Consider the following 12,862-nt stretch of genomic DNA (forward strand, 5'->3'; position numbering starts at 1 on the left):
CCACCTCAGTGTAAGAAGGCCACCTGAGTCCCATGCCACCTCAGTGTAAGAAGGCCACTTCACAGGACAAAGCTGTGTTGGAGACAAGCTTTACTTTGTTGTGTCCTTGCCTCTACTTAGGCCTTGGCTAGTGCTGACTATATCAATCAGTTATTACTTCAGAGACACTTCCAACTAACTAAATTTTACTGGCATTTTTTTGTTGCTGTTGTTGTTATTTTTCTGTGGGATTCTTGGTGACTAGTTAGTGATGTTGCTGGAAATAGAACACGAGCTGTACCTATTCCTTATGTCTGATCACTGCCCCATCTTCTTCACTTTATCTATTTGTGCCCATAATAAAGGACGATAGTAGTTACGTAAGAGTTCAGAACATGCACATGAGCCTCTCTTTGTATTCTTCCACCTCTCATCCTTTCACACCTATATTCTCCTATGCCCAGTGGCGCTGACATCATGCCTATCTATTCTACCACTGTGTGTAATCTCTGCTACACTAATGTGTGCATTTGTATCTACTCCTGCCTGCAATCTCTGCTACACTGATATTTTCTAACTATTGCTCATACTTTCTTTATGACTAATTTCCTATATTCCTGCCAAAAGCACTCAACTCATCTTTTGAGCATGTCACAATCCCTCTTAAATGTTTCCTGTAGGAGATCTTAAGATCTATAACAGGCCATAAAGATATATTTTGCTGGACCCATGCGTCCCCCTCCAGTCTCTCCTCTCAATAAAAATGTATCCCCTGACTGAAAACAGTGCTCACTGGTGTCTGTGCATACTTTGCTGTGCCCCCCCATATCCCCTGCCCTGATTCCATTATCTTTCTAGGAGCCTCATGTTGGCATGACTTTTCCACTTCTGTTGATGAGGAAGCAGGAGAGAATAAGACAGGGAAAGAGAGGAAACAGAAGAAGAGAAGAAAAGAAACACTATGCCAAATATTTGCTCCTTCTTATGGGGGATCTATACATGTTGTGCATCTGGCACCAGCTCCTCTCTGATGCTCTTCTGGAAGTGCTAACAAATCACAAACAAATCCTGGGGCAACTGGAGGGCTGAATTCACTGCGTGTCTCTTCTTCAGCTCTGCCCAGTTTTTGAATCCCTGTGCATTGCACTGAGATTTGTAGTCTGACATATGAGCGTTTTGTGCTCTGAATCTAGACTCTCTCTGAATTAACAATCCTTTACTTTCTGCTCATAGTTGGTTTCTGAGTTTGCCTCATCAGTGAGGCCTGGAGCTCTACGCATATGCCCCCCAGATGTTGAGAAAGATGGAAATAGGAACATGCATCTGATGGATGTTGATGTGGTGTTCAGCTGTACAAAGTCACTTCTGCTGATGAGAAGCCAAGGATTTGCTTGGCTAATCAGGGCCCTCAGATTCAGAATGGACAAAATAGAGGAGATTAAACATTTCAAAGGCTGTAGTGGATAGATTTCATATGCCAGAGAAGAGTGACACACCCAAAAGTGGAATATAGACTGCACAATCTGGGATTCACAGATAAATACAGAAGATTAAAACCGTTCAGAAATTAACACAATGGCTTCTGTTCACCAGACAGTGAGCTGCACATAGGTGCATATGCCTGGAGGAAGGTAATGGCAGTTCAGCTAAGGTTAAGTTGCCAAACTGGGCTGACTTTCCCTGTTAAGAAGTAATATAATTGGTGACTATTGATTTGGCTTGTCTAAGTATATAAGGAAGTTCATACTCTGTCAGCACTTAATGAGCAATCTATGAAAGTGTTCTAGTTACATTGCACTGTCTAATTGTCCTTGAACATCCACAGGAAAAGGTCACAAAAATCAAACATCAATGGCAAATAAGAATGAAAACCCCGATGTTCTCCCAGAGGCACCTCCGACAACTCCCGTGGAGCCTCACATTGGTACCTGGTTTACCACAACACCTGATGGAAGGAGGATTGGCACCAAAGGACTAGAGAAAATTGTAGACTTGAAACCATTTTTATCTTTCGAGGCTACAGATCCCATCAATGGAACGGTACGACAAAGTGGTACACATCACAAAAATATCTAAACCATTAGAGTCCTGAAACATGTAGAAGAATGTGTACAAAAGCTTAGCTTCCAAATATTTGTTAGGCAGTATGTGGGTGGGTTAGTGGGAAGGTAGGTAGGTAGGTAGGTAAGTAGGCTAGGTAGGTGGGTGGGTGGGTGGGTAGGTAGATGGATAGATGAATGGGTTGGCCCACCTAAAATCACTGTGCGGCTTAGTGGCAAGTATACTGTTTTCTGAAGTGTGTGTGTGTGTGTGTGTGTGTGTGTGTGTGTGTGTGTGTGTCTGTGTGTGTGTGTCTGTGTGTATGTGTCTGTGTGTGTATTTTGTATGTGTGTATGTAAAATCATGTTAGAACAAAATACTAATTTTTGAAATGAAGGTTATGAATTTTTGTTCTTTTTCTTTCATTTATTTAAGTGATTAATTTGTTGCTGCTGCTGCTAGTGGTGGTGGTGATGTTACTGTTGAGACAGTCTTGCTGTGTAACCCAGGCTGGCTTGAACTTCTGCATTAGCCTCGGTAGTGCACTGTAATGTTGACTAGCTCATGAATTGTTTATACTACTTAAGCGTAGATGTGACTAATGTCACCTATCTCCTTGTGTTAAATATATTTGTATATCTGTTTCATCTCTGGGAATGAGAGTCTTTATGCCCTGTCCTGCTTCTTTATGGCCCTCTGTACTGAGTGGTGAAAATTGGTTCACCATCTATGCTTTCAAAGAATCACACTCACATTAAATAACTTAATCAGTGAGCACCTGTACAGAGGATTTTATTCTATCGTAAAAGGGAGTGGTAAACAACTGATATTTAAAAAGTAGTGAAATCACCACCCTGCCATTAGCCACACACCTTCCACATGCCTGGCTTCCTTTTGGGAGTTTTGTGTCCTCACAGCACTATAGACTATTTATGATGAAAAAAAGAAAAAAAAAAAGAGCTCAGCAAGTTGAGTGCTCAAAAACTCACACTCGAGGAAGTGCTTGGGGCCAGGATTTCAAATCTACTCTTAGTGACTGAGAGCTGGGCTTCTTTTCATCTTTAGTTATCCCCCCAACATTGTATGTGGAACCCTGTGGCACCCCCTAATCCCAAACAAAATGAAATATTTTCAAGGTAGTACCTTGTCTCTGGTTTACAAACACACACTGCTGATAACAAATGTCTGCCTTCTCGGTGGGCAGATTCCATGCTCCAACCTACACACCCTCTCCTTCCTTCATCACCTGTTTGCAGAATAACTTCACAATCTCTGACTTTGTTATTTGTCTTTTCTTTGTAGGACCCAATGAGACTGATCATTTTAGAAAACCCAGTCTTCGTTAGCCTTTTCTCTCTTTTTTTTTTGAGGTGTTTAGTTTATTTGGGCTTTTTATTTGGGATGCATCAAGTGGGGTAAAATGTTTACCTTAATATACAAATCAATATTAGTTACAAATGTTACATCATTAATCCTACGACCACTATGTAGTTGTTGAGCCAACAACTACAGACAGGATCAAGTTTACCTTAAGTACCAGATAACTAAGAATATGAGCAGTGTCAGTAATATACATGGAGGACAGTTATTCCCCAGGCCCTTATCTCTGCCATCTCCATGTTATAACTCACCAAATGTTTACAACAAGCTGCAGGGGTTTTTTTTGACATTTTTTATTAGATATTTTCTTTATTTACATTTCAAATGTTATCCCCTTTCCTGGTTTCCCCTCCAAAAAAACCCCCTATCCCCTTGCCCCTCCCCCTGCTCACCAACCCACCTACTCCCGCTTCCTGGCCCTGGAATTCCCCAACACTGGGGCATAGAACTTTCATAGGACAAAGGGCTTCTCCTCCCATTGTTGACTGACAAGACCATCCTCTGCTACATATGTGGCTAGAGCCATGGGTCCCTCCATGTGTACTCTTTGGTTGGTGGTTTAGTCCCTGGGAGCTCTCAGGGTACTGGTTGGTTCATATTGTTGTTTCTCCTAAGGGGCTGCAAACCCCTTCAGCTCCTTAAGTTCTTTCTCTAGCTCCTCCACTGGTGACCCTGTGCTCAGTCCAATGGTTGACTGAAAGCATCCACCTCTGTATTTGTCAGGCACTGATAGAGCCCCTCAGGAGACAGCTATATCAGCTCCTGTCAAGCACTTGTTAGCATCCACAATAGTGTCTGGGTTTGGTAACTGTATGTGGGATAGATCCCCAGATGGGGCAGTCTCTGGATGGTCTTTCCTTCAATCTCTGCTCCATACTTTGTCTCTCCCATGGGTATTTTGTTCCCCCTTCTAAGAAGGACCAAAGGGCCCACATTTTGGTCTTCCTTCTTGAGCTTCATGTGATCTGTGAATTGTACCTTGTGTATTCCAAGCTTCTGGGCTAATATCCACTTATCAGTGAGTGCATAACATGTGTGTTCTTTTGTGTTTGGGTTACCTCACTCAGAATGGTATTTTCCAGTTCCATCCATTTGCCTAAGAATTTTATGAATTCATTGTTTTTAATAGCTGAGTAGTACTCCATTGTGTAAATGTACCACATTTTCTGTGTCCATTCTTCTGTTGAGGAACATCTGGGTTCTTTCCAGCTTCTGGCTATTATAAATAAGGCTGCTATGAACATAGTGGGGTATGTGTCCTTATTACATGTTGGAGCATCTTCTGGTTGTATACCCAGGAGTGGTATTGCTGGGTCCTCAGGTAGTACTATGTACAGTTTCCAGAAGAATCACTAAACTGATTTCCAGAGTGGTTGTACCAGCATGCAATCCCACCAGCAATGGGATTGCATCCTCACATCTGCTGTCACCTGAGTTTTTGATCTTAGCCATTCTGACTGGTATGAAGTGGAATTGTTAAAGTGGTTGTTTTGGTTTGCATTTCTCTGATTACTAAGGATGCTGAACATTTCTTTAGGTACTTCTAAACCATCCAGTATTCCTCACTTGAGAATTCTGGGTGCCCTTGAATTTGAAGCATATATGTTCAGAATTGAGAGTTCTTCTTGATAGATTTTTTTCCTTTGCTGAGTATGAAGTATCCTTCCTTATCTTTTTTGATGACTTTTGGTTGAAAATCAATTTTATCCGATATTAGAATGGCTATTTCCGCTTTTTTCTTGGAACCATTTGCTTGGAAAATTGTTTTGCAGCACTTTACTCTGAGGTAGTGTTTGTCTTTGACCCTGAGGTATGTTTCCTATATGCAGCAAAATGCTGGGTCCTATTTACATATGCAGTCTGTTAGTCCATGTCATTTCTTTTTTTTTGTTTGTTTGTTTGTTTGTTGTCGTTTTTCGAGACAGGGTTTCTCTGTGTAGCCCTGGCTGCCCTGGAACTCACTCTGTTCACTCAGGCTGGCATTGAACTCAGAAATCTGCCTGCCTCTGCCTCCCAAGTGCTAGGATTAAAGAGGAGTGCCACCACCGCCTGGCAGTCTATGTCTTTTTATTGGGGAATTGGGTCCATTGGTGTTAAGAGATATTAAGGAACAGTGATTGTTCCTCCCTATTATTGCTGCTATTGTGCTTGTGTGGCTATCTTCTATTGGGTTTGTTGAAAGATTACTTTCTTGCTTTTTCTAGGGTGTAGTTTCCCTCCTTGTGTTGGTGTTTTCCATCTATTATCCATTGTAGGTCTGGATTTGTGGAAAGATATTGTGTAAATTTGGTTTTGTCATATCTTGTTTTCTCCAATCTGTGGTAATTGAGAGTTTTGCTGGGTATAGTAGCCTGGGCTGGCATTTGTGTTCTCATAGGATCTGTATGACATCTGCCCAGGATCTTCTAGCTTTCATAGTCTCTGGTGGGGAGTCTGGTGTAATTCTGGTTGTCCTGCCTTTATATGTTACTTGACCTTTTTCCCTTACTGTTTTTAATATTCTTTCTCTGTTTAGTGCTTTTGGTGTTTTGATTATTATGTGATAGGAGGAATTTCTTTTCTGGTCAAATCTATTTGGAGTTCTGTAGGCTTCTTGTGTGTTCATGGGCATCTCTTTCTTTATGTTAGGGAAGTTTTCTTCTATAATTTCGTTGAAGATATTTATTGGCCCTTTAAGATGGGAATCTTTGCTCTCTTCTATATCTATTATCCTTAGTTTTCATCTTCTCATTGTGTCCCAGATTTCCTGCATGTTTTGGGTTAGGAGCTTTTTGCATTTTTCATTTTCTTTGACTGTTGTGTCAATGTTTTCTATGGTATCTTCTGCCCCTGAGATTATCTCTTCTATCTCTTGTATTTTGTTGGTGATGCTTGCATCTATGACTCCTGGTCTCTTTCCTAAGTTTTCTATCCCCAGGGTTGTCTCCCTTTCTGATTTTTTGTTTCTATTTCCATTTTTAGATCCTGGGTGGTTTTGTTCAGTTTCTTCACCTGTTTGGTTGTGTTTTCTTGTAAATCTTTAAGGGATTTTTGTGTTTCCTCTTTAAGGTCTTCTACCTGTTTACCTGTATGCTCTTGTACTTCTTTAAGGGAGTTATTTATGTCCTTCTTAAATTCCTCTATCATCATCATGAGATGTGATTTTAAATCAGAGTCTTGCTTTTCTGGTTTGTTGGGGTAACCAGGGTTCACTGTGCTGAGAGAACTGGGTTCGGATGATGTCATGTAGTCTTGGTTTCTATTGCTTATGTTCTTGGGCTTGCCTTTCACCATCTGGTTATCTTTAGGGTTGGCTGGTCTTGCTGTCTCTGATTTTGGCTTGTCACTCCTGTAAGCCTGTGTGTCAGTACTCCTGGGAGACCAGTTCTCTTCAGAAGGAATTTGGGTATGGAGAGCTGTTGTACAGGGTCAGCTCTGGGGTGCAGAGACCATCAGGATCCTCTCCCCAGCTGATCCTTGGTTCCTGTGTCCTGATGGCTCTGTGAGTGTCCCTCTTGGGCCAGGAATTTGAAGAGAAATGGTGGTCTTACCTGTGCTCACAGGTGTATAGGCACTCCTGGGAGAACAGCTCTCTCCTAGCAGTATTTGTGTATGTTACTCTGTGGCACAGAATCAGCTCTGGGCACAGACCAAGACCAGAAGACTCCTGTCCCAGGTAGCCTCTTTGTTTCTATGTCCTGAGGGTTCTGGGTGAGTTCCCCTGAGCAGCAGTGGTGGTCCTAACTACACTTACAGTCCTGTCCACATTCTTGAGAGACTTGCTCCCTCCTGGTGCTACTTGAGTATGGATCCCTGTGTCAGAGATTCCCAAACTGCAGTTTCTATATCACGAAGAAAAAAACTAAGTTAGGGGATTTGAGTACTTTGCCTAAGGTCAAATGTAAATGGAAGAGACATGCCAGACCCCACATACCTGGTTTCCTTATAGTCTCATAGAATGGGAAGAGATTGTTCTCCAGGGTGCCTTTTATAAGGTCACTAATCTAATCCAAGAGGACTCTAACCTCATGTTCATGTCCCAAAAGCCCCAATTCCTATGCTACCATTTTGGGGGCTGGGATTTCAACATATTGATTTGCAGGAGACAGAGTAGGTTTATAATAGCTGGTCAGACAAGGATCTGATTGTTCTTTCAGACTGAAGGAACTGCTGGGATTAGTTGATTGTTTCATGATTCCTACTCTGGTAAGTGTATCTTAATTCCACTTAGGATAAAGTCTGAAGGCTCTGCAACTTAGTCTGTGGCTCCCAAAGTCCCCTTATCTACCCACTCCTCCCTGGAGTCTTTGTCTCTTCCTGTGTTTTGCTCAAGCCACAACTCTTCCCTAGCATACCAGGCTCAAACTCAGCAAACCATTGCCTTAGGCAAAGAACTAAGCCAAGTGGAGTACCCACCACAGAACCCAGCAGCTCCAAAACTCTGTCCTACCAGGGACTTGTAACTCGAGTAAAGAACTCCATCGAGTTTATCATAGCACCCCAGCCCCCCCCCCCCATAATGCATTCCCTGTGCTTAGCCTTTAAAGTCTTTTAGGCTGACCTGGAATAAACCTGCCAGGTGATGGGATGCTGACCTGCTGTCTTACCATCTGAGGTCATTCAGCCATTTCCCTTCCTGTGGTGGTTAATCTTCATTGCCAACTAGACTTAAAAACACCAGAGATGCACCTCTAGACATGTCTTGAGGGTAACAGAAGACTCACCCTGCTGGGCAGTGGTGGAACACGCCTTTAATCCCAGCACTTGGGAGGCAGAGGCAGGTGTTTTCTGAGTTCGAGGCCAGCCTGGTCTACAGGGTGAGTTCCAAGACAGCCAGGGTTACACAGAGAAACCCTTTCTTGAACCACCACCACCCCAAAAAAGAGACTTACCCTAAATGTGAGCCAGATGCCCAAACTGGTTTATGCAGAGGAAAGAGGAACATACAATATCATCAGCTTGGGCTCACACTGCCATTCCAGTCCACTATAATAGACTGTCTGTTATAAAATTATGGACCAAAATAAGCCCTCCTCCCTTCAGTTACTTCTTGCTAAACGTGTTCACAGAGAAAAGAAAGTTTCTCATACTCTGCCCCAGACTCTCTTTCTATTGCCTATAGGAAGATACTCCACTTGAACATGTGTGCAGACTAACACAATAGTCTTTCACCCACGATTGCATTGACTTAACTTTAAATAAGGACTCGAGACATGAAGTACTATACAATTGGCATGGCAACCTCATCATCTAGGAGGCCTAATGGCCACATACACCCATAGCACCATTAATCCCTCAAGTTCATTCACAGCATGCACATCAGGCAACTGGTTATATGTAGATGTGAATCACCTTGGCCCAAAGGAGCAGCAGCCTCTCTGTCCACAGTGTCCATTACGGTGCTGATGCCTACCTTGCAATTCACCCTATCCAGGGTAATCCTGCAGAGCAAGGGCTTCATAACACAAAGGCAACCTATATGGCCACATAATCTCAAGAGTTTCTAAGGAAACAAATCCTATGAACTGTATCCCAGACTGGCCTCTACTGACCCAGACCCAATACTATAATTTTTTTGATATATTGAAATGTTCTCTGTCATTTAATACTTAACTTCAGTAAGCCTAAATTTAACTTCCCTCACTCATAAAATTTAGAAAGCCTAAATGTCCTCATCTGCCTCAGGAGTCATTGAAAGTAGAAGATCAAGTAGAAAACCTTCACATTCACTAAGCTCAGAAATAAACTTGCTGGGGTCCAAGCATGCAGCCCAGCGTTAATGTTCTGCCTTTCATGTTCAGGTCATGACTACTCGAGAAGACAAGGTGATCATTGTTGAGAAGAAGGACGGGACCCGGATTGTGGACCATGCCGATGGTACCAGAATCACAACCTTTTACCAAATGTATGAAGATCATATTACTCCCCCAAATGATGAAGAAACAAGTGAGTTATATTTTTCAAGATGGTGACAACAGAATGTTACAGCATGAGTCAGGTAGAAAGCTTACCATCAAAAGTGTTTATAAAAATAAGTGAGCCAGCCAGGGAATACCCATGTGATTCAAAGGGCTCTCCCTGTAACATGTATATTATATAAAATTTTAACTTTGGGCTTTTATTATGTAGATAGCCTTGCATCTTTGCATGGTGAAATAGTCACACAGGTGCAGTTTTCAATGTGGCATATCACTGAAATATTGGGTAAAGTATAAATGTTCCTCAGTGATAGAATGGAAAAGTAGAGTATGCTATAATGCTAAAAGGGACACTATTTCATGATGGTAAGAGACCACATACATACACATACATACATACATACACTAAATACAAACACACACTAAATATACAGTAAATACAATCACACATTTAATAGAAAATGAGCACATATACTTAATACAAATATACTGTACATAAACATATTATATATAAACACAGATGCTATAAACACATGCATACACACATACACACACACACACAAAATATTTCTGGAGACTTCAAGTTTGGTAACAGAGGCCTGTTTACCCAGCTTCCAGGATGACCAAGAGGTCAAAACTAGTTTGCATTACATATTGAAACACTCATTCAAAAATAAAAATTGTTAGAGACTGCAAAACAATGTTGAAAAATACAGGTATAAGTGATAGATACAGTAATTATATAATCTGATAGACTAGTATATAATTTATGTAAATATAAAAGTCCATAAGCCTCATATGTTGTTTATTCCTAACACATATTAAATTTTAAAAATGAATTGCATGGGAAAAATAAAGCTAGGCATAGACAAAATGCCTATTTTACTCTGCCTAGAGACTTTGTTCATACAGGTATTTTGAAGCAACATGACCAAATAAGAACAAGTACCAACTGTGATTGGTGAATATATTTAATGAATTTCAATTTTTATCTTTAAAAATATTTTCCTCTTCTCAAAATGAAAAGAATACTAACAGCATACTTAATAAGACAGCATGCTAAGTCATGTCAGAATGTAGATTCTAGAACTATTCTGAAGGATATTGACAAGGGTTGCAGGCCACACTCGAACCCTGTGCAATTCTTTGCAGCCAGGTCTTTCTCCACAAGAAATCCAGCTGGCCAGGAGATTGTCTGAGGCTGATCACTCACTGAACACATCCTACCCAGTCTCCTGACCTTGTGTTTTACTTGTAGCTGAAGGTCCAGTGACTGTCACTAGACAGGTGAAGTGTATGCGGGTAGAAAGCTCACACTATGCCACTATTATCACCAACTGCGAGGACAGTAGCTGCTGTGCCACCTTTGGGGACGGAACATCTATTATTGCAAAACCACAGGGATCATACCAGGTAGGTCAGGTTGGTGAACAGGGACTAACTCATGTAGATGCCCCAACCAATGGTAAAAAGTCACACTGTGCTGGGACAGTGGGAATTTCTGTAATGACACCCTCTATTCCTCTCCTCACTCACTCATTTGATACACTTCTCATGCTGCTGTCTATTGGTCTTTTTGATCTGTTCTAGGAATACATTGTCTTGCTTGTTGTGAAAAATTAGCAGCTTTGAGTCAAGGTTAGGCTAAGGAGCTTCCCACACTAGGCACTGTGGTGGCAGAATCATTCCAGTAATCTGATTTACACTTATCTTCCTCTCTGCTCTCATTCTTGACTGCAGTCCACCCCTAACACTCCAGTGGAACTGAGGACACAGTGGTCTGTGTGGTCCTGGGAGAACAGCTTGCCCAGATGAAGCAAAGCTTCCTTCCTTCAAAAGTAAAGGAAGAATTGGCAACACACTCCTTTGCAATCTCCCAACCTTCCCATTAAACACAACATGATGGTGTCAACCTACAGTCTCTTTAGTCTTCAAAAGTTTTCCCATGTTAGAGAAGAGATATGAGCTAAAACATCACACACCATGTTACAAGAGACTGAGAACCAAGAACCAGAACATGATAGATTCATCATTGTCATGGTGGCTAAGGGCTGAAAATGAGAGAGGAAAGAAAACATAAGTGTGAGTGTTCATTAGCAATGACACCTGTGGTGATTTAAATAAAAGGGACCCCATCAGCACATAGGGGGTTGGCACTATTAGGAGGTGGTCTTATTGGAATAGATGTGTCACTGGGGGTAGAGTTTGAGGTCTGAGATGCTCAAGCCATGAGAAGTGTAGCAATTCACTTCCTGCATTCTCTGGATCCAGATATAGAACTCTCAGCTACTTCTCCAGCACAATGTCTTCCTGTGTGCCTTCATGCTTCCTGCCATGATGATAATAAACTGAGTTTCCAAACTGTAAGCCAGCTCCAATTAAATGTTTTCCTTTAAAAGAGTTGCCTTGGTCATGGTGTCTTATTACAGCAATACAACACTAAGGCAACACCCAAAGAAAGCATAAGCACCATCAATTAAAAAAATTTTTTTAAATCAGACCTAATTCATTTCATATAGGTGTAAAAACGCCATATGGTAGTCACAGCTGGAGTCTGGGTCTTTGGAATGTACACTCCAGTGTGGGTTTTCATAAGATGGTCAGGGAATTCCTGTAAGGTGACTGGGTGAAAACAGTCTCTTTCCAGAGGTCAGGTGTTAGGTAGCTGTGTCTCTTGAAGATGACATCAAAGGTGGTACTGGCTAAAGGACAATCAGAAGGGATGGTAGCCTGACTGTAGATAACTTCCTGTCCACCCAGAAGCTGTCAGACTCCTAGGAACTAAAAAGGTACTTTGGGCAGGTCTGCCATACACAGTGAGGGACTTCACCTTTCTCCCTTAAAAAGACAAACCACACACCCAGGATCAGAGGTGAGGAGGACACAACATCTGTTTCAACACTGGGAGTAACTGGGACCAGCAGGACCCAGGCACACAGTAACTCTGCCATCCCAGTGACTTGGGTCGCTTCCAGTCTGTCTGGGTCGGCTGGTGCCCTGAGCAGACCTTGGGCACAAACTTCACAGCCAGTCCCATAACACCCAGAGGAAGCTCCATTCCCAGGCATTTTAGAAAGCCCAGGATCACAGGATCCTAGAATTACAGAATCACAGAGACAGCTTGACTCTGAGGAGTTCTCACACAACCAGGATCACAGGAAGGACAGGCTCCAGTCAGATTTAGCAAGGGCAGGTAGCACTAGAGATAAGCAGATAGATGGTAGGGGGCAAGTATAAGAAAATAAACAACAGAAACAAAGGTCACTTGCCATCATCAGAACCCAATTCTCCCACCATTACTAGTCCTGGACACACCATCACACCAGAAAAGCAAGAGTCAGATATAAAACCACTTATCATGATGATGATACAGGACTTTAAGAAAGACATAAATAACTCCCTCAAAAAAATACAGGAGAACACAGGTAAACAGCTAGAAGTCCTTAAGGAGAAAACACAAAAATCCCTTAAAGTACTACAGGAAAACACAATCAAATGGGTGAAGGAAATGAACAAAACCATCCAGAATCTAAAAATGGAAATAGAAACAATAAAGAAATCAGAAA

At 41.8% G+C, this 12,862-nt stretch overlaps 1 protein-coding gene across 2 annotated transcripts in view; it reads left to right on the plus strand.

Moving 5' to 3' along the window:
* The window catches only part of Spag17 (sperm associated antigen 17), a 219,822-nt gene that overhangs the window by 155,437 nt on the left and 51,523 nt on the right, over nt 1-12,862 (plus strand). For both annotated transcript variants that reach the window (XM_031374969.1, XM_031374970.1), the window contains 3 exons: nt 1,805-2,019; nt 9,180-9,324; nt 10,555-10,709. In XM_031374969.1, the coding sequence (XP_031230829.1) occupies nt 1,805-2,019; nt 9,180-9,324; nt 10,555-10,709 (515 nt within the window). The remainder of the gene's footprint in view (nt 1-1,804; nt 2,020-9,179; nt 9,325-10,554; nt 10,710-12,862) is intronic.

Source organism: Mastomys coucha, unplaced genomic scaffold, assembly GCF_008632895.1.
Source record: "Mastomys coucha isolate ucsf_1 unplaced genomic scaffold, UCSF_Mcou_1 pScaffold16, whole genome shotgun sequence".
In the NCBI taxonomy this organism is placed as follows: Eukaryota; Metazoa; Chordata; class Mammalia; order Rodentia; family Muridae; genus Mastomys; species Mastomys coucha.